Source organism: Limanda limanda, chromosome 12, assembly GCF_963576545.1.
Source record: "Limanda limanda chromosome 12, fLimLim1.1, whole genome shotgun sequence".
In the NCBI taxonomy this organism is placed as follows: Eukaryota; Metazoa; Chordata; class Actinopteri; order Pleuronectiformes; family Pleuronectidae; genus Limanda; species Limanda limanda.
The window spans coordinates 21768450-21788345 of NC_083647.1; the positions used below are offsets into that span (position 1 = coordinate 21768450).

Here is a 19896-nt window from a genome sequence, read left to right on the forward strand (position 1 = left end):
GTGGTTTAAAATGAAAATGAAATAAAAACATACGCTGCAAAAGGTCAAAAGACAAACAAATGTTTCCAGGGGACCCAAAAAAGTTATAGAAGTCTTCTATTCATCAGTGGTGATGGAACTTAATAAACCATTGAGCTACAGCCACGTTAATCATTTTTGTGTAGTCCCCTGAAAACATGTGCTTGTGTTGTGACATTTTGCAGTGTACGTTTCGTCAAATTGAAGATGTTTATTGTTAATTTGCAGGAGTGCATTAATCTCTGTAGAACAGTGAGTGAATAGTGAACGAGTGGCTGATTTCCAGACACTGAAATTTCCCCACAGCCCTTGAAGTAGACGCTGATGGGGGCGCGTCGGCAGGGGGCGGGGCTATGCTAATGAGCAGCCGTTGCGTGAATAGATGCTGAGGGACTGGAGCTGGGACACTCGCTGCTGGACGAGACAGAGACGAGAGGACAAGAGACAACACGCAGATTCACTCTCACTCGACACGCCAACATCCCAACATGTCTTCAAAGTGTCCCAAGTGCGACAAGACGGTGTACTTCGGTGAGTAATGTCCGCGGTGTGTGGGTGGAATCACTTTTACTCGTGATGCTCATTAGCAACTTGTTTTTGTGACATGTGTTCCTTTGATGTTCCGGCTCTTGCACTCTAAAATTTAGAGTGTAAGAGCCTAAATGCTGTGAGTAGAGGTTCTAATTAGAGCTGTAGCAGGTCATGTTCATTCATTGAAAATTAAAAAATACAAGTGCACAACTGGATTTATTCAGTGTGAGTTAAAATTGAGTTAAAATTGCCACATTTTCAAATGAATTTCTTAAATGTAAACACGCACTTTGGCTGTTTACTGAACAATATGAGTTGTGTGTTTTAAAAAGTGTGTTGTCTTAATATTGGAGGTTTAGTTACTTCAGAGAAATTCAAACCCTTCCAGCATTTGTCCTTTAGAGTTTCTTACATAAGTAAAAGTTCAACGCTCTTCTGTGGTTATTTTAGGTGAAGAGTCTCTTGTGCTGTCAATCATTCACAGAGACAAACTGTGGGAGGACCAAAAGCTGCAGAGGCAAACCAATCAATATTAGCAAATGTTTAAACCAATTTTCACTTCTTTAAATTTCAAATTAAATATTTTGTTATTTAATCAAGCATCACAAGAAACTGGTCCTTTCTCTTTGATCTTCACAAAAAAAAACTGAATGCGTGATTCTTGTTATCTTGACACCGATCTGTTGCTGCTTTTTTAATTTGTTGTGTTTGGTGAACATCCAAGCTCGGCAGTTGGCTTTGGACGGCTGCTGATGAGAGCCACTGCCAAGAGTGCAGAGACGCACCATATGTTGAGATCTCACAGGAGCACGGCAACACAACGCTGCGTCAGTGGCACGACAACACTGTAAACACGCATCTTTTGCATCCTTGCGTGCTGAAGGTGATGAATTAAAAAAACAAAAACACCCACTTGGAGGAAGAGCTTTGACTCTCACCTGTAGTCACAGAGAGGAATCAGTCGTCAGAGCTCCTGTGACAGATGTTTACACTGAGAGAGAGAGAGAAGTGTACACGGAACGAGAGCAAGATGAAAGAGGAAGATTAAAGGAGCTTAGATTGTGATAATAAACCAAAAATGACGGCGCTGCTTTTTAATCTGCAGCCTCCTCCCGTTTATTTTAGGGGGGCGACATGCTGTGGTCCCGTTGAACCTTGAGTAATCCTCTGTTTATGTTCGGGGTCCCAAAAAGAAATCTCCCTCCCTCTGCGCTGATCTTTTCTACACTTCACAGCGCACATCATGGCTCTCACAGGGGTCAAAATCAATTATGTGAGTGGATGAGAGTCCTCTTACGTAACGGGAGGGACAGCACACGTCCCAGCTGCTGCTCATCCCACGGGTCCCCAGAGTCGCTGGCGTGGAACCATATCAATTCTGCACCAATAGAAATCATTTTCCAAATACTGATTTTTGTGCATTTCTGAGTATTCATGTGTGCTACAGCCTTAAATCGCTGCAGCGGGTGAGTCACAGCGTCTCTGGGATGTATGTTGTTGTTTTATGTAACGTACTGAGATCCAGCCCAGTGGAGTTATTTTGGGTTTCGGGTGTGTCCTGTTGGGTGGAGAGAGCGCCCGGAGCTGAAGGAGAAGATGAGGAGGAGCTGCTGCATGGGTGGAACTGGCCGGCCCACGTGAAATCAGGGAGGATGAAGCAGGCACGTGTTGATGACAATATTTAGGTTCCAGTCACCGCGAGGGAGGAAGGGAAGCAAATGAGGAGACATGGGAGAGGTCAGGGAGGGAGAAAACCTCCAGTCTGAGTCTGAGTGCTGCCCACTGCCCCCGAAGCATCAACATGATGTCAGGGATGGATTTCAGATATGGCAGGATGAGCTCAGCCGCTCCACCTACATACATCCTCCTCCTTCTCAGTGGCTGAGGAGCTGAAGTGAGAAAACAGACTCGAACTCCCTGCGTCTGATCTTCACCGGGACATGTGTTATTGATAAAGAAAATTGTCTGTCCCATTCCTCCTTGTGTCTGTGGTTGGCTGTGTGCTGCCTATACAGAGCGCTGATTGGCCCACCCTGCTGTTACCCACCTGGTCCTCCAGCTGGTGTCGGCCAATATTGGATTTTTACTCTCCTCTTCCTTACTTGTGCGAAAAAAAAAATCAAATGGCAGCGGTGAGCCACAGTCTCGGATGGAAAATTCTTTTGATTTCCTTATTTTCCGACTGTTACTTTTACGTGCGGCTGTTTTTTATAGATGTGACGGTTCAATTGAACCACCGTTAAAGGCAAATGTTGACTTGGTGACGCTCTCTATGACTTTGAAGTGTCTGACTTGTTAAAATGTCCACACTGTGTCCTCCCATCACTGGGGACCATTGGCTGACTTGTGACCAGGCCCAGTGGAAATGCATTGATAGTGTGAGAGAGAGAGAGAGTCCCTGAACGCATCACGGCATGGACTCACTAAGTGACCAAAGCGATCCCAACTCTTTTACATGACAAACGGTGGCAATTTGTCTTATTTCCAGCTAAGTGAATAAGCAGGAGAACTTCTCTGCTGTGAGTTTCTCTTTCATTCCTGGATTCCTCTCACTCTCTTTCCTCCTCATCAGTCACTTGCTGCTGCCTCGGGCCCTGAATTCCTCTTCCCCTGGTTTTATTTTTCCAGCCACAAGGACCCGGGGCAAATGGGCCGAGATGGCTTTAAACGGAGACTCTCAAAGCGCCTCATGCATTATAATGAGAAACGACATCTCTATTCACAGAGGGCTCTTTCTGTCTCGGTGCACGTTAGCCGTTCCACTGAGGCAGAATACCGTCGCCCTGTCAGCTTCGTGATACGGAGCGGTGTAGTGTTTCCCACACACACCTCCTCTTTTTTTATCCCTCTTTTAGCCCAAACGTCCACACAATACCCTTTTCTCTTGCCCCTCTTCTCTGTCAGTGTTAGAGTACCCTGTTTTCCACTCGGCTGCCCAGTGGACTGTGTGAATGTGCCTGGTCAGTTATGTAACGTCATTTTCTTGAGTCCTTGCCTCCTGTATGGTCTCATTGCATAACCTGCCAGCTACTGTGCACCAGTCAATGAGGGTCCTTCTCCTCTGGCTTTTTGAGGCACAAATATGATCCCCCCTAATGGAGGCGACATTTAGCCTGGTGCTGAAAGTCAAATTGCCCCCCCCTCCAGCCCCCCTTTACTGCCCTAACTCAGGTGAAACCATTCCACCTTCCAGCGATGTGACCTATTACACAACAGCAAAGAACAAAGCTGCTCTCTTACTCTTCATCCAAATGATTTACACTTTAAGTTTATAACTCTAAGGCTACTATATATACCCTATGTGTTTATATTTGTGCAATATTTTTCCCGCCACAGTTTTTTACATAGCATAAAATATCTCAAAAGTAGTTTTTCGTACTGCTTCATTATCGAGCTGTTTGCAGCCTTCCCTCTCTCTCTCTCTCTCTTGCTCTCTGGCTCTCTCTGTCTTATTTCAGAGGGCCTTTAAAACATCCACAGAGATTTTACCGTCCTCTGCAGACAAGCAGCACTCAGCAAAAACTCGTTAGACTCTGTTTTTCACTGTGTGCGTTCACACGGCAAGTTCTTAACTGTCAGACCTCAGCTTAACCCCAAAGACTGATCAGTTCTATAAGTTATTTCTTGGAATCAAGCATCATCCCAACAAATATACCTACTAAGTTTGGTGAAAATCTTCAGCACAGGGTAATAACAGTTCCTATTAAAGTTTAAAACACTGCAAATTTAGATAAAGAGATTAAAATGCAAGAGAGAGAGTGAAAATTAACAGGTTGTAGGGTCAGGACAAGTACTTTATGTCTTGCTTATCCGGATGATCTGCCACCCAGCCTTCATTAGTTCAGTATTAGTGTCCAGTCTTGACTCCGTATCGGACCATGTCTTCTTGAGTCATCGAGTCATCTTCTTTTTATTAACACAGAAGCGCTTGGTTTGTTTGAAGAGTTCACATCAAGATCACATCAAGATCATCACAGTTGTTCCTAAACTTCAAAGTTACTTTTCCTCTTTTGAAGGGAGCAGGTCCAGGGCACCGTGCTCCTCTGGAGAATCAGTTAATTTTATTACACCACTTTACAAGACTCAGATGATTTTACTTTAGGGAGAGAAAAGTCTGCTGCATTTTTTTCTCCTGTCATATGATGTCTGCTCTTCCTGGGATGATAATCCAATTTCCATAGGCTCCATCTGAAGGTGCACTAATAACAGGCCTGCTTCCTCTTTTGAAGACATGGTCCACTACTCTGTGAGCAAGTCATGCACACTGGATCTTTTTGAAGTCCCTGTAGCTGGGACACATTGTCCTGAGCGGTGAGAGAAGAGCTGTGGTGTGGGGCCAAGCCGGCTCAGGGGTTCAGGGAGGGCGAACCAGTCCCAGAGCCAGGGAGCGTGGAGTAGCTCTTTCCCTGCGGCTGCTCTGACCAGCGTAGACAGGATGCAAGTTAACTGCAGCCCCATTTGCGTCAGTCGGTGAATTCACAAGGTCGGCCTCTTTCATTCTTGGGGGAGAGAAAAGGGAGAAAGCCTCGGGAGGAAACCTCGCCTTGGTTGAGGCGACAGACGACCTCCAGAGCTAAGTTTTGCCACGGCGTTGCATCAGCCACAGGGAGAGACGGATCCAGAGCCCGGTTTCCTAGAGGCTCTTTAGCATCGGGCTCCACAGGAAGCCACATGAACAAATTGACCCTGTAGAAATCAATTCTAATGTTCACATCACTGATGGGGGGGTCAACCTACTTTTAACACAGAGCAAGCAGTATAAAAAAAAATATAAAACTCCCTTTTCACAAATCAAGTCTGGATGGATTATAGATCATGTGCAGTTGTTTTGAATTCTTTCAGTTCCTGCACAGTCGTGTTAAAAAGATCAGTCAGTTGACAAGAAGGAGGCCGAACATCTGTTTTTTGCATTTAACCAATTTCGGCATTAGTTTCCTAATGTTTCAAATTCTCTGACATTGCCTCTCAGTCTTGAAAGTAAGTTGATTTTGATATAAAAAGTACAATTAGATAACTCAATGAAACAATCAAAAAAGCTTGTGATGAATGAGTTTCAAATGAAAATTCCTTCACAGCCACTTCCCTCTGTGAGGGGGGGGTCTCCGGCCTGACTGAATGCCTATTGTCTTTACGTTGAGGGGAAAGCGCGCAAATCCTGAGGGTGTTTGTTCTGCAAAGAGCAGAATAGTAAGAGGATGCAGAGGAGGAAACACAGGCTTGTTATTTCCTTTTTGTGCATTTCTCTGGAGACCAGAAGAACCAGGTTTTTCACTTCACGTGTTTGACTCCTGCTCTGAGTAAATCTCACTTTGAGTCAGGTGCTCCGTGTTTATTAGGACGTGCCTTTATCACACTGCTGTGACGAATGCCAAAGGAGCAAAACACCCGCTTGGTCTCAGCTGTCACTGACGGATGGAGGGAATGAGGGTTGTGTGTGTGTGTGTGTGTGTGTGTGTTTGTGTGTCAGTGTGTGTGTGTGTTTTGGACGGGTTTATTATGTGCAATGCAGAGCAGATGGGTCCACATTACCAGAGGGTGCAACAGAGGAGAAACCAGCCAAGCGAGATTTCGAAATATTTACAATAACAGTGATTACATCATGAACCTTACAAAGAGACTTGACCTAAATTTGGGGTCAAAAATGTTCCAAAGCTGATGATTTGATAAGTTATCATCAAACCGATCGCGAGTTATGTTCTAACCTGTACAATTTTATTAAAATTGGGGATTGAATCAACCCTCATGCTCGGTTTAAGCGTCTTACATCTGTGTGTGCCTCTCTGAAAACGGTTACACATCCAGAAACAGGAGCCTTCGCAGTTGTCGCTGATTTAATCTGGTTGTGGACTCGAGCTCCTGCAGCGGCAGCGTTCTTGTCCCCCTTTGTCAAACGCATTAGATTTCCCCCTCGTTGCACCCTGATCAAATTATTGAGCGATAAGAGAGCGAGCACCCATATGAGATTTCAGAGCCCAACCCCCTGCTGCACTGCATTCTGGGAGTTCAGCCGTGTGAAAGTAGCTCAGGGACTTGTACTGTTGCTCTGTTGTAACTTGGAGTAAAACAGAGGTAGAAGAACTTCCTGGCAAAGGTGTGTGGGCGCAGCTGTCCTGTCACCTTCGGCAATTAAGAAGCCATAATGGAGTCATTTGCAGAAATGGGCCGATAATGTTTCCTTCCTGACAACCTCTTGTTTAAGGTCCAATTACACAGTGTTTGTGGACCATTTGCTGTGGCTCTTCTCCCTTCACAGGCCGAGGGACTCTGTCTGAGCGTAATTGGTTTCACTCTCCATAATCCGAAGTAGAAGTGCATCATGTAACAGAACGAAAAACAAACTAAATCGAGTCACGGCCTGATGGAAGTTCCCTGATGTCCGTCCATCTTTTGTAAAATCACATTATCAAAATTTGTTTTCAGAGATGCTGAATCTATTTGATGTTGGATTTCTGTTTTCGGCCCATTTTCATCAGATGCCCCATGACTGCAATTTCCAAAATGACATTACAAAAACTGATGTTGTGTCATCATCACTTATTGTTTGTTACTCACTTTATCATTATTTTGGAGCCACAAATTGCGTTAGGGCTGTGTTATGTGTAAATATGTACCATTTGAAATATGAACCATCATAATTTTCGGGTTTGTTGTTGTCGTTCAGTGACATAAAAGCTCCTAAATGCTTCGGGGTTTTAAACCACACAACCTGCTGTATTTCTGGGTTGAGGCCCCTTAATTTCATGCCTGTGTAGAACTTGTTGTAGAACTAATGTGATGCCTTTTTTCGTTGGGGCGTCAAGTGAGGGGTTTTTTTTTGCACTTGAGCCTGTTGGATAATTTCCTGGCTGCAGATCAACTTGTTGAGGTGGGTGGAGTGCCCCAGCTGTGGTTCTGTTTTGAGTTTACACACCAATTTCTGCATGATTATTGCTTTTCTGTTGCTGCTCTCTCGGTTCACATCTCATCACAAACTCCTCCGGAAATTGATGAGGCCTCAGCTGACTCACAGTCACACAGAGGCTCTACAATATCGCAGTCAGAGTGATCTCAGCTTTGCCTCCTTGACTTTGATTCATGTTCAGTAACATCAGTGAAACCAGGCGATTGTAAACACCGGGGCTGAATCAGTGAGAGGAGTCAGCAGCAGCAGGCGGCCTCACTGATTTAAAGCATATTGACGATGCTGTCAGAGAAGTCAGAGGCAGAATGAAGAGCTTAGAGCAGGAATTCACAAATGAAGTTAAGCAGCTTACAGTGGTGCAGGTATCATATGGTTTTGGTGTTGACCTCTGACCTCACTGTTCCCACAGAGGCATCATCCATGTGTCAATCAGTTCTTCAGAGGACGTGACTCAGCTTTATACTCTGGGTTTAAAAGGCACAATGTGGCATCATTTAACAATATCATTGTACACCAGCAGAAAACTGATGATTCATAATATTTAAATTCTTAAATGTGTTTTGAGAGATGTTCTGGCATCATGTGTACTTTGTAATGCATCAGTGTGTTGTAGTCTTTTATCAACAATACAGATGTTAGCTTGCAGTAATAAAACTAAAAGCACGACCAACATGGAAGGGATTCCACTAGGAAGTTATCGCAGTACATTGACTTTTAGTGCCTATCTACTGTCTTTGGCTTCATCCTATCTTGTGATAGTAGCTCTGGGACTTAGATCTGCCGTCTGTCTTAAATCATTATGGTCTAACAGTTTAAAGTTTGGCTTGTTGAAATCTCCAGAAAGCCTGGATTCTTCTTTTAACTCATTTTAACATAACATAACGTTTTGTGAATGAACCTTTCTATGAAAAAAGACAAAACCTTTTTTGCACTTGGCCCCATGTTTACTTAGATCTTTCTGCTTATTTTGCCATCAGTTTAGATCGTAGATTACCAAACTAAACAGTCATCTTCTTAATAATATTGGCATTGCTTGGTATTATTTCAGTTTTCCACCCCCCTGCTGTTAAACACAACAGGGATCCTGAATTATTGGAATATTCTTCTAAATCCATCAAAGGTTTAATGCAAAATCAGACTGTAAATCCTCACAGGGGGTTTTCCAAGGCAGCTCCATTAAAACATGAGGGGAATCCTTTGTGTTGTGCTCCAGAATGAGGCAAATTGCCGGATGTCATGAGGGAGAACCGCTCGACTAAAAGGATTTGGCACATCCTCGTCAATGTTGACAATTGTAAATGTGAGTTTCCGGAGCGACGTCCCTGTGAACAGGGAGCGTGTTTGTTTACACAAATGGGTTCATTTACCTCCTGTTGTTCGGGGGGGTGGAGGATGATGTGGTGGCATTTCAGTTGCTTCATGTGTGCCCACACTTGAGCTATTTGGGGAAATAGAGAAGTGTCTGTCTCTCAGTTCTTAGTCATTACGTCATTTTGAATTTCCTTATTTATATTTCTGTCTCTCTGTAAAAGTGTTAACCCAAATACAAATTGCGGATTTAATTCAGCTGCCGAGGCCATATGAAGAATAATAAGCACAGCGGCTGCCTCAGAGCTCGGGCTGTAAACATCTGGGCCAGATGCAGATCCCCTCCACCTCCCCCCCACTCTACAACTCACACAACACATAATACAGACAGACAGGCTCACCCCTCTTCCAATAACAAGTGCCCTTTTAAACAGGGGGCTGTTAAACTGTGGACGTGGTGACTACACACACTGACACAGTCATATACTGGGGAGCGAGGACGCACTGGAGGCTCTGACGTCAGTTTCCATTCATTCACTGACTTTTCAGGACTGTCTGGAGGTGTGTCTGCATTCATGAGTCAGTCAGTGACAGACGCACACTCTGAACACACACAGGCATGGATCCCGCGGTCCATTTATCAACCTATTTTTAACAGCAGAGGTGTCAGGAGGAGGTGTATGGTTCTCCTCAGATTTAGGAGTCACTCACACTCGCGTTGAGCCACTGCTCTTTCCTTTCATACTGTCGTGGAACATAACCTGAAGCTGTTTAAAGGTTTGGGAAGATGTCCGACTTTGGTAGCTTATTTTACACATTCATTTTTTAATATCAAGCCTAAATAACATTTGTTTGGGTTTGTTAATGGCATTGTAGGAATTTCAAAATTATGTATACTGGTCCATATATTGCTATCAGCATTAGACCCTTATAGGTCGTGCTCTAGCGCAAGTTTTAATTGTAGGAAAATGTTCATTCTCTGCATAGTGACATATTTTGAGATTTGCAGTTGATGCTGAAGTGATTCAAAGTGTAACACCAAGCCAAGAGGAGTTGTAGCACGAGCAGCAGCATCCGACCTCTGTCTGTGCAGATGTGAGCAGGCCTAGTCCTGAGTGTAGGTCAGCAGTGTTTCTGCATCACTCAGCACCAAGAAAAATCCATCTGCGTGTGTGTGTGGTGTTTGTCGATCCGTGTGCCCACAGCGGTGAATTCCCTCGGCAGATAGCAACGAGCAGCACTTCACAGGTTCGAGCTCCACCAGCAGAGAACACACCCACGGGATCTGAGCTGCCGTCTTTGTTCGTGTACCAACCTCTGACAGCAGTGATTTCTAGTTTCATTAAGCGAGTTCTTCTTAACTCCAGTGATGTCCGGTTGTATTTCTGCCTTTTTTTTCTGATTTAAGAGCAGATTGATTTATTACAGGCTTTTACTCTGAAGAACAATATCATTTACAGTGATTGAACATCTCCCGCAGCATCCTCCGGCCTCCTCAGCATTCCTCTGCTCCTAAGTGTTGATGAGCACCCCCCCCCACACTTCACCCTTCACCTCGCACCCCCATACTATGTTGTCGGGCCATTTGTCTCAGTGTTGTAATAATCAGGGAGAAGTGACGGGTGAAACTGTTTGGAGAGTAAACACGTTCTCTGCAGGGAGTCGACGGATTTCCTTCAGAGTTGCTGAGAAGCATTTTCCACATGATGGCCACAACATAATTGGTTTTGGAGGTCTTATGAGATAAAGACTCATGCCAGGCCGGTTCTGTGGTTTAACCAGCTGTCTCTCACATCTGACTTGTATGATTTAAATTTGCTTCCTGATGCCGATGCAGGAATTTGACGTTACATTATGGCACATGCAGGAAAGCAGCTATAGAGAGGAAGAAGAGGAGGAAGATTGTCTGCATATGTTTGTGTAGGAAACCAAGTCCGGCATCCGTCTATTTGTGCCGTGCCTTGATAAGAGAAGGTGTTTCCTCCGCTGCCTGCCCGACTCCTTAGGCCCCATTGTGTGGAAGCAGCCGAGATTTATTATTGGAAAGTGTATAATTAGGGTCCTATGCTTGTCTGGAGGGGCGGTCGCTGTGGTCGCCTGGAGAAAAAAGGGAACGGAAATGGGGTTGAGGGTCTGTCTGCAGGGAAAAGGGGGTTTACTGTAAACTGGGGGATGGGCGTGTCTGTGTTTGTTTGGAGGGGTAACACAAAGGATCTGGGTTAGACGTGGGCACCCCCCGCCGCTCCAGCTGGACTGGGACTCACGCCACTGTCTGTCTGTCCAGCGATGACATCACGACGGCATCCTGTGCGGTACACAGGCATTCCCAGTCTCCCCACCCCCCACACCACCCCACCCCACCAGAAAACAATCAGTGGGTTGGTACGATGACAGGATTTCCAACGCGGCTCATCGGCTCAGAGACGCAGGGCACAGGCCAATCGTTATTGTGGCGATGAGGCAATGAGGGGACGTCATTCCACCCTGAGATGACCGATGGAACGGCACATTAGAACGCACACAAAGCCCGACACAACAGAGGAAAGTACACAAACGCGGCTTTATTAGAATCTACGTGAACTCATTCTTCTGCCTCTTGTCTCTTGTCTTTCAGCTGAGAAAGTGTCATCGCTGGGGAAGGACTGGCACAAGATGTGTCTCAAGTGCGACCGCTGCAACAAGCTCCTGACGGCCGGAGGCCACGCTGAGGTCAGTACGACACCGTGACACTGCAGTACTGTCACACTTTCAACACATTAGACTAATTCTTCATTCTGCTACACAACCTTTTCATCATCGATAAATCTCTATTATGTTTTCAGTTTATCGATAAGTGGTTTGTTGTCGCAAGTGTCTTAAAATTGTGATTTATGGAATAGTGGACTAAAAAAATACAATATCTCTGGTCCTGATCCTTTGTGTTTAGAACTTTCTGACAATATATTAGGAGTGAAATGCCAAATCAGCTGCGTATTCTCATAACAGGGTAATAAAATACAACATCAGATCCCACCTGGACAAAATTCCTTTTATTTTTGAGATGACTCACACCCCATCTAATCTGTGAGAATCCAGAAACCTTTTTTATGAAGTCTCACAAGCCATAAAGGGTGGGAACCACTAACTTAAATGATAAGTCAAACTCTCAATTACTTATCACGTCAGCACTATGCATCAGAATCCATTCATTAATGATATCAGAAGTCCGAAGGGGCCCAGCCTCTTGGTACTGGGCTGTGATGTGGACTCGTACTGGCCTGTACAGCCGTGTGCACGCAGACTCACCTCTGTCTGACTAATGAGACGTCACTGTCATCGCCTGAGGTTGGAGGTCACATGCTGCTCAGTCCATTCATGTTAACGTGCCGTGCACTCGGCGGTGCTAACAACCTCCCGTAAATAGCTTCTGAGTTAAGACTTAATAGATTTGTTCATTCATTCATTCTTCTTCTTCAAAATATCAGTGTCGACCACACAAAGTTCAAAGGTCAACAAACTGTGTCCCTGAGTTCATTGCCTGTTATTATGAAATCTGTCAAAACATTACCACCTTGTTATGTATTGACTCTCATTGGGTTATTTCATTTCACAATGTGCATTTTATACAGGAAATTGCAGAGTGTCCATTCTCCTGCCTGGTAGCATCTGTCAATATGGTTTTTCTTTGTGGGAATTTTAACTCCCTTAGTGCTACAGGGTGAGTCGCTTTCATATCCGTTTTCCTCCGAATAATCAAAGTGCAGTTTCGCGTCTGAACTCAGACTCCGCCGTCTGTAACCCTTGATCGAGCCCTGCTCACTATCTGGCACCATCTCCTCAGGGATTTTCTTATCGTGCTCCTTTTTAGTTTGTCTTCCACGAAACCAGCCAATGATTCAAGTCCTGTACACGAGTGAATATCACTTCTGAGTCTCCCGCCTCTTTCCTCTGTGCAGGGAGGATGTGATCTCAGCCTCTTTGTACAGAATTCCCCTGCGGAACCCAGAGGATGCTGTGTAATCTCTGCGCGATTAACAGTAACGTAGTCGCACAATCTCCACTGAGGCCTGCGCTGTCTCAGCACCACCGTCCTCTCTCTCGCTCTCTTTCTCTCTCTCTCTCTTTCCCCCGGACAGCTTCCAAATCCAATGCAGCGCCGCGCCACCAGCCTGACTTCAGTAGATAAAACTTGAGCATCATGGAAACAGAGTGTGGCTGAGAGACTTTGGATTTGGAAAAAAAAGAATGTACGGATGTAAAGCATCTGTGAGATAGTCTGGGGGAGTGTTGATGTCATCCGGGGGTCTGGTACGCAGAAGGTCTTGAACCTCTGAGCAATAATCGCTGCTTCCTCTAGGAATAGTACGGGGGGAGGGAGGGGGGGGGGCAGCAGCTTTCAGAGGCTGGTGGCAGAGAGCCAGGGTGGAACGGACAAGGTGACAGTTCGAGACTGATGACCCTAAATGATCATGACTGTATTAGTCTCACATTACCAGACTCATCTCTACAGCGCTGTGTCAGAGGAGCGCTCTGCCGGACCCCATTAGCTCTCTGCTATAGAGCGAATGAAACGTTATGGCTTGTATAATAAGACGCCACAAAAAAACACAAAAAAATGTTTTTCATAGTTTGTTTGCACCAAATCTTGATCCAAATTTGCCATTTTCAGCACGTAGCTTACTAGCCCAGAGGTTGTTGTTTTTTCCCACAGCGAAGATTTTGAAATGGTTATAGGCCGGAAGTAGAAGAGGAGGAGGAGAAGGCTGCCTAAGGTTAACAGCATGGAGTCACAGTCTTCATCCGGCCAGTCAGACTACCGCTGTGCAGCACCTGTTCAGCCCAGTGCACATCCATAATAGCTTTTTTTACTTAGATCAGTTATGGAACTATAATGGAATCTCTGAAAAGCCGAACCTGCTCCTCAAATAACTAACAGCCCAGACATGTCGTGACTTGTTGTGAGTCTGTAAATTAAGAAAGTTAAAGGTGTCAGGACAAGTGAGACGTATTCATCTGCTCAGGAAGAACCTGATGTGACTGAAAGCTCCAGAAAAGCTTTTCAATCAACCTTGAGGTGAGACGGTCTTGTCAGCAGCTGTTTCTAGAAATCATGAACAACATGTTCCTTGTAACTTCAAATCTCGCCTCCTTATCTTCATATTTAGACTGATTATAAAACAACAAGACATCCTCTTTTTTTATTCCGTTTGTAATCCTGGTGCCCACACTACCCATAATGCAACTCAGCCTATAGAGCCTATTGACCTGCGAACCAGAAGCAGAGATGAAGAGTTAGAAATGGAGGTTTTAATGAAATCAATTCTTTCTCACTTCACACCCCCAGATTCTCATCTTTCAACCTTTTTTTTTGTTCTCACCTACGTAAAGTGTCAGTGTGGGCCTCTGGCCTGTTGGGGCAGTAACGAGCCGACCTGAAGGCGCCTCACTAGAAAAGTGAGAGTTGTGCTCACGTGTTTCAAACTGTGTTTTTAGGGACTTTTTCAAGAGGAACCTGAACCTTGACACCTCTGAAAAGCAAAACCTATTTTTATAGTAAGTTATACTCAAGACTCTGGAGTGCAGAAGGCAGAAAATACAGAAGAATAAATGGAGAAGACAGATCCAGGTGTCAGGATGTGGGAAGTTTAATGCTGGGAACAGAGTGGGCTGTGCTGCAGCGATGGATAATCAATTTTTAGGGTCCGTCCGCCTCCTTTACGTTTCTCAGCCAAAGCCTCAGTGAGTCTGTGCAGCGACGCGAACCAGACGCTCCTCTTCACAATGAAGCTCTGTGTGTCCTGTCCTGAGAAAGTCATCAGTGCTCTGCCGCCAAACCGCCACGGATCTCATAAATGTCCAACAGGGTCGTGTGAGGCTGCTTTAACAGTAGCTGGTCACAGTCGATGCATTATTAAAGGCGGGAGAACAATCCTTCTTACCTCTGCGCCACAGGAGCAGGAGGAGGAGGAGGAGGAGGTGGAGGAGAAGGAAGAGGGGGAGGAAGAGGAGGAGGAAGAGGAGCTCACGTGGCCGCAGCAGAAGTGTCTCTTGTTTAGCGCCCACTTCTTCCCTCCACCACCCAGGGCCTGGCATCTCGCCCGGCTTCCTCCTCTCATGTATGGGCATCGGGCTCTGGACCAGTGGCCACACTTGGAACTCAGCCCTGATCTCTCACCCAAGCTGGGTCGTTCCCAGTGACCGCCACATTCCCAGCATGCACCAGCAGCGGCAGGCCATCTATGTCTTAGACCGGATTTTCTTTCTCTTCCTGTTTAAGTGGCACCCGGTCATGTGGGCTGCACTGAAGCGTGGCGATGGCTTCATCAACACAGACCTGTTCCTTAGATACAGATGGAGTCATTATTATGTGTTGGAGCCACCGGTGACAGTGACATCATCATCAAGCAGCCGTGAGCTGGAAAAAAAAACTGACAGTTTCCGTTTTTAGACACATTTCTTTCCATCCGTGTAAAAAAAAAAAAAAAGACCATAACCTAAAATATGATGTCAGAAAAATGTGTGAAATAGGATTTTTCATGGACGTTATTGCTCAATTTTCTCATGTGCGTCATCTGGATTTTTTTCCCCCTTTTTAATCCTTTACAAGTCTTTTGAGTGTTTTTAATCTGTGTGTCACGGTGCTTCTCCCTCAGCACGACGGAAGGCCCTACTGCCACAAGCCGTGCTACGCTGCCCTCTTTGGACCCAAAGGTGAATTACATGTCTTTGTATTACACACATACTTCTTTTATGTGTCATATGTGGCAGGTTTAGAAGTATAAAGTACTTAATAAATAAATAAATAATTACAGGTCAAAAGGTTTAATTCATTCATTAAATAGGAACAAATATTGAAATTACAATGCTCCAGACCTAATCAGCCAAATGTCCTCAAAATAAAAACATAGATTAAAAATATTATTCCATAATAAAGGGTAAGCAACAATTTAAAACAAGTTAATATTTCAGTATTTTTATTTCTGTATATAAATTCACTAGCATAACTGCTACTGCTGTAAGGTACTTGTCATATCGTTATTTTGTGATTAAATAGAAATATATTTTTATTTATGTAATTAAATATCTATTTAGGCCTTCGTTATTTATGATACATTTTTATGTCAGTGTTTACATATAAAGCAATTTATTCACTTTAATCATTTTAGTTAGTAATATTTTCCCTATAAAACTGGAGTCGACCGAGTCAGTTGAAGTTTAGATGTGAATGCATCAATACTGATTTGTTTGTTGTTTTCTTTTCCTGGACTCTGTCTGTTTTAGGTGTGAACATTGGTGGAGCCGGCTCTTATGTGTACGACGCTCCAGCCAACAACAACCCTGCCGGAGGGGAGTCAGTCCCCAAAGCCGAGGAGAAGCGAGTGTTCGCACCGAAGGCTCCGTCGAAAGGTGAGTGAGAAACACGCTGGTGTTGTCATGTCGCACGTACTTTACATCGTGGATCTATCAGCAAGTGTTGATGTGAACAAGCTGCTCAGTCAAGGAAGTGTCCCGTGAACATTTGGGTGTTTTCAACAAGAAAGGAAGCTGCTGCTGATACGTGAAGTCTCCTGGGAACTGAGGGGGAACTTTGTCCTTCTCATAGATTAGGATTTCCCAGGACACCAGACACACACAGACACACACACACACACACTCAGTGTCAGCAACAAGAAAATCTTATCAACTATTTTCTTTGAATTGATCTCTGCCGTGCAGTTTTCACTTAGTGACAGTTTCCACTCTCTTGGCTGTTGGAGAGTGAACCGGAAAAGTGTGTTTCGGCTCCACCTGCAGGTCCCAGGACAGAACTGCATGTAATCAAACAAAAAAGACTGCGTGAGAGAAGTGTTTTAAATTGGAAACCAGTAAATTTTAAATTGGCAACAACAGTCGTCTTCCCTCTTCAAATATTTTAAAAGCTGTTACATTTCTAGTTTTTTATCTCCTTCATATTATTAGTACATTGGATTTCCTCCAGCTTCTCCAGTATTGACATGTGTGTGGGTTATGTATGTGTGTGTAATGTGTGTTTAATGTTTCAGGAGCTGGCGGCATCACCACTTTTTCCGGAGAGGCCAACCTTTGCCCCCGATGCAACAAGAAGGTGTATTTTGGTGAGTAGCTCCACACTCACAGTGGAAACGCCCGTGAGGAAAAGAGGTTGCAGTAATAGGTGTGAACCGGCAAAGTGGTTGCCATGGTGTCTCACATCTGTCTGTGTGTGTGTGTGTGTGTCTGTGTGTGTGTGTCTCACAATAGCTGAGAAGGTGACATCGCTGGGCAAAGACTGGCATCGACCCTGTCTGCGCTGTGAGAGGTGCAGCAAGACTCTTTCTGCTGGCAGCCATGCAGAGGTGAGAAAAGAGGCTGTAGTGATTGGGGGGGGAAGAGAAAGGCAGAAAGTGTGCAAGACTGAAAAGGACAAAAGAACGATAGACAAAGGAAATGCTGACAGACATAGACTTAATGAGGTTTACCTAAACAATCCATAGACTGTACTTAAGATATGAATACGCCCCCTAGTGGCTTACATATAAATCCATTAATTCTGGATGAATATATCCAGAAATCTAATAATACAAATATGTCATTAGGACAAAAACACCAACAAAATATGTAAAAAATAATCAAAGAACGATTGACCAAAGAAAACAAAGAAACATTTATATTTAGAGGTATTTAAGTAAGCAGTCCAAAACTCTTCATATTATAATACTGTCATATTATTTTCATTGTGTTCTACAATGTTACCGGTTCCTCTGTGTTCATCATGCAGCCATTATAATAAAGTCTTTTATAGGTTTTCCACCTTGATGTTAATGTGACCTGTTAAAAATAAACCTGTCATTGTGTTAATGTTTTTATTTTTCCCTCCAGCATGACGGCCAGCCCTACTGCCACAAACCATGCTATGCGACTCTCTTCGGGCCCAAAGGTAACCGCTAGGGGGTGCTGTCCACCCACTAATTATCAGCTACTACTTGAAACAGAATGTTGTGTGTGTGTGTGTGTGTGTGTGTGAGAGCTGCACAAAATACATGTTCCTCAGCAGTAGTGTCAGTATAACACTGTGTGTGCAGCTTGTTGAGCTTTGAGAATCGTCCTCCAGGACTCTGCAGCCTCTCCTGCTCTTGTTGTGCCTCTTCTCTCCCTCTTCTCTCTTCTCTCACCCCTGACACCCGCTGCTCTCCCTGTGGTTTTTCCAGGCGTGAACACTGGCGGTGTGGGCAGCTACATCTATGACAAGGAGCCCAGTGCCGTGACCCAGCCCTGAACCTTTGCCCCCCCTCAGCCTCATCCCTCTGCTCTACACAACACTGACCATCAGCCACAGTATTATTTCTAGTTTCTTCTTCTTCTTCTCTCCCCCACCCGTGCGTTCCTACCTGAGACGACCAGCCTCCCGTTCTCCCGTCTTCCCCTGTATGCCGACCCGCTCCCAGCATTCCTGGATCCCACGGCTCAAATGTTACAAATGCTGGTTAGACATGTGAAATGTATTGTATTTGCTCAGCACCACATCCAGCATTCCCACAGCTGACTCACTGTTTCAACCAGGTTTTCTTTGCCATGTTTACACATTTATACACTTAACTGTCACTACTGTAACAAAAGAAAGGTCTTACAGTTCAATTCTGCACCAAGAGAACAGTTTGAGGATGTTTTGACGTGATGTATGTTTAAAGAGATGGAACGTGAATCTCAGGTGTGGAAAGCTGCAGCTCTGACCTCCAGAGGAATTACACTCTGAAGCTGGGTCGTGCACAGGTGGTGCTCAGGAGCAGCACGTTGCCAATCAATAAATAAAAAGAAACTTAACAAATGCCATATTTACAGTTTGGCTGCCTGACAACATTCCTTATGTGGAAGAAGTGAGATTTTGTTTAAAACAAAAACATATTATATAAAAAAAAAAGAGGATCTCTGAGACTGTTACATGACTTTCAGCACGTCAGGAAATTTGCTGCGCTAATAAATAACACTAATTTTGCCCCAGCTGTTTTTTATAATGCTATTTTTAAAGCGAGGCAGAATGGGTCAGGGGAGTAAACATGTATTTATTACTTAACTCAAGTCCTTTAAATTTCCTTAGCCACTGTACTACCACCCTTTATAGGACTGATCCTGACGGAGGTTAAATGAGGTGATGTAAGCTGTATAATTCTCTACGATCCAGATTTTTATTGTTATTTCCAAATGAATAACCCTGCTGTTGTTTTCCAAGAGCTGATGTATTTTTTTTCTTTCCGGTTGCCATTAGCAGAAACCGTAGCTTTAGCTCGTAGTAACAGAGACGAGAAACCGCAGACAAGTCATTCTGTAAGAATGTGCACTCATAGTATTATTGTACGACTGTTACCGTGCTTGTGTGTAGCCTGTTGTGCATCGTGGGGCTTTGTAGGCGCCGCGGGGCTCACTGTCGAGAACGCTGCACTTCAGCCCTGCTGCAGTCGACTGTTCTAATCCCTCAAATAAATATTTCAGAAACTCTTCATCTGTGTTTCCACAGTTATTGTTTGACAAAGTATGGACTCCTCTGTTTATAAACTGCAACTCAAGAAGCGTGTGGTGAGAATTTGTGGTTTTGTTGTTTAATCGTCGTTACCTTCTGCTGAGGAGGTGATGTTTCCATTGCTGTTTGTTTGCAGGATTACGGGAAAACTACAGAACTGATTTAATTGAAACAAGGTGAACGGGTGGAGGATGAACCCAATATCAGCTTTGGGCCTTGGCCTTGAGGGCAGTGGATGCATCTGACAGGATTGAGAACGATTTAATAATGGTTTTTTTTATACAGCACTTATCAAAACCATGTTACGAAGCACTCCTCCACAAAACTTATAACCTTAAAATTATATTCCTTATAAATTGATCAAAAACTGTCCATCCTGTGTGAGTAACCCTGAAGAATGCATGATGACGCAACAGCAGCAGCAGTCGTTGGTGAACGCATCTCATTCATATCTCTAATTGAGCTCAGATTTAAAAACAATGACCTAACACGAGGCCCGGAGCCACTGTGCAAACAAGCCTCCATAAGAAAAGGTTTCTCCTCCACCGCAGAGACAAGGAGACAAAGGTTTAGCTGCTGATGGGATAAATTCTGTTTTCTCTGGTAGTGTCTGAACACATGATGAGTTTACATGTTCTCCGTTCTG

At 44.4% G+C, this 19896-nt stretch overlaps 1 protein-coding gene across 1 annotated transcript; it reads left to right on the top strand.

Moving 5' to 3' along the window:
- The first annotated feature begins 407 nt into the window (after positions 1-407).
- On the top strand, positions 408-19230 carry crip2 (cysteine-rich protein 2). The gene is made up of 8 exons (XM_061082567.1): positions 408-549; positions 11373-11467; positions 15391-15448; positions 16019-16144; positions 16780-16851; positions 16997-17091; positions 17615-17672; positions 17944-19230. Exons 1-8 carry the CDS (start codon positions 507-509, stop codon positions 18009-18011), a joined length of 615 nt encoding a protein of 204 aa, XP_060938550.1. The 5' UTR covers positions 408-506; the 3' UTR covers positions 18012-19230.
- The last annotated feature ends 666 nt before the right edge of the window (positions 19231-19896 follow it).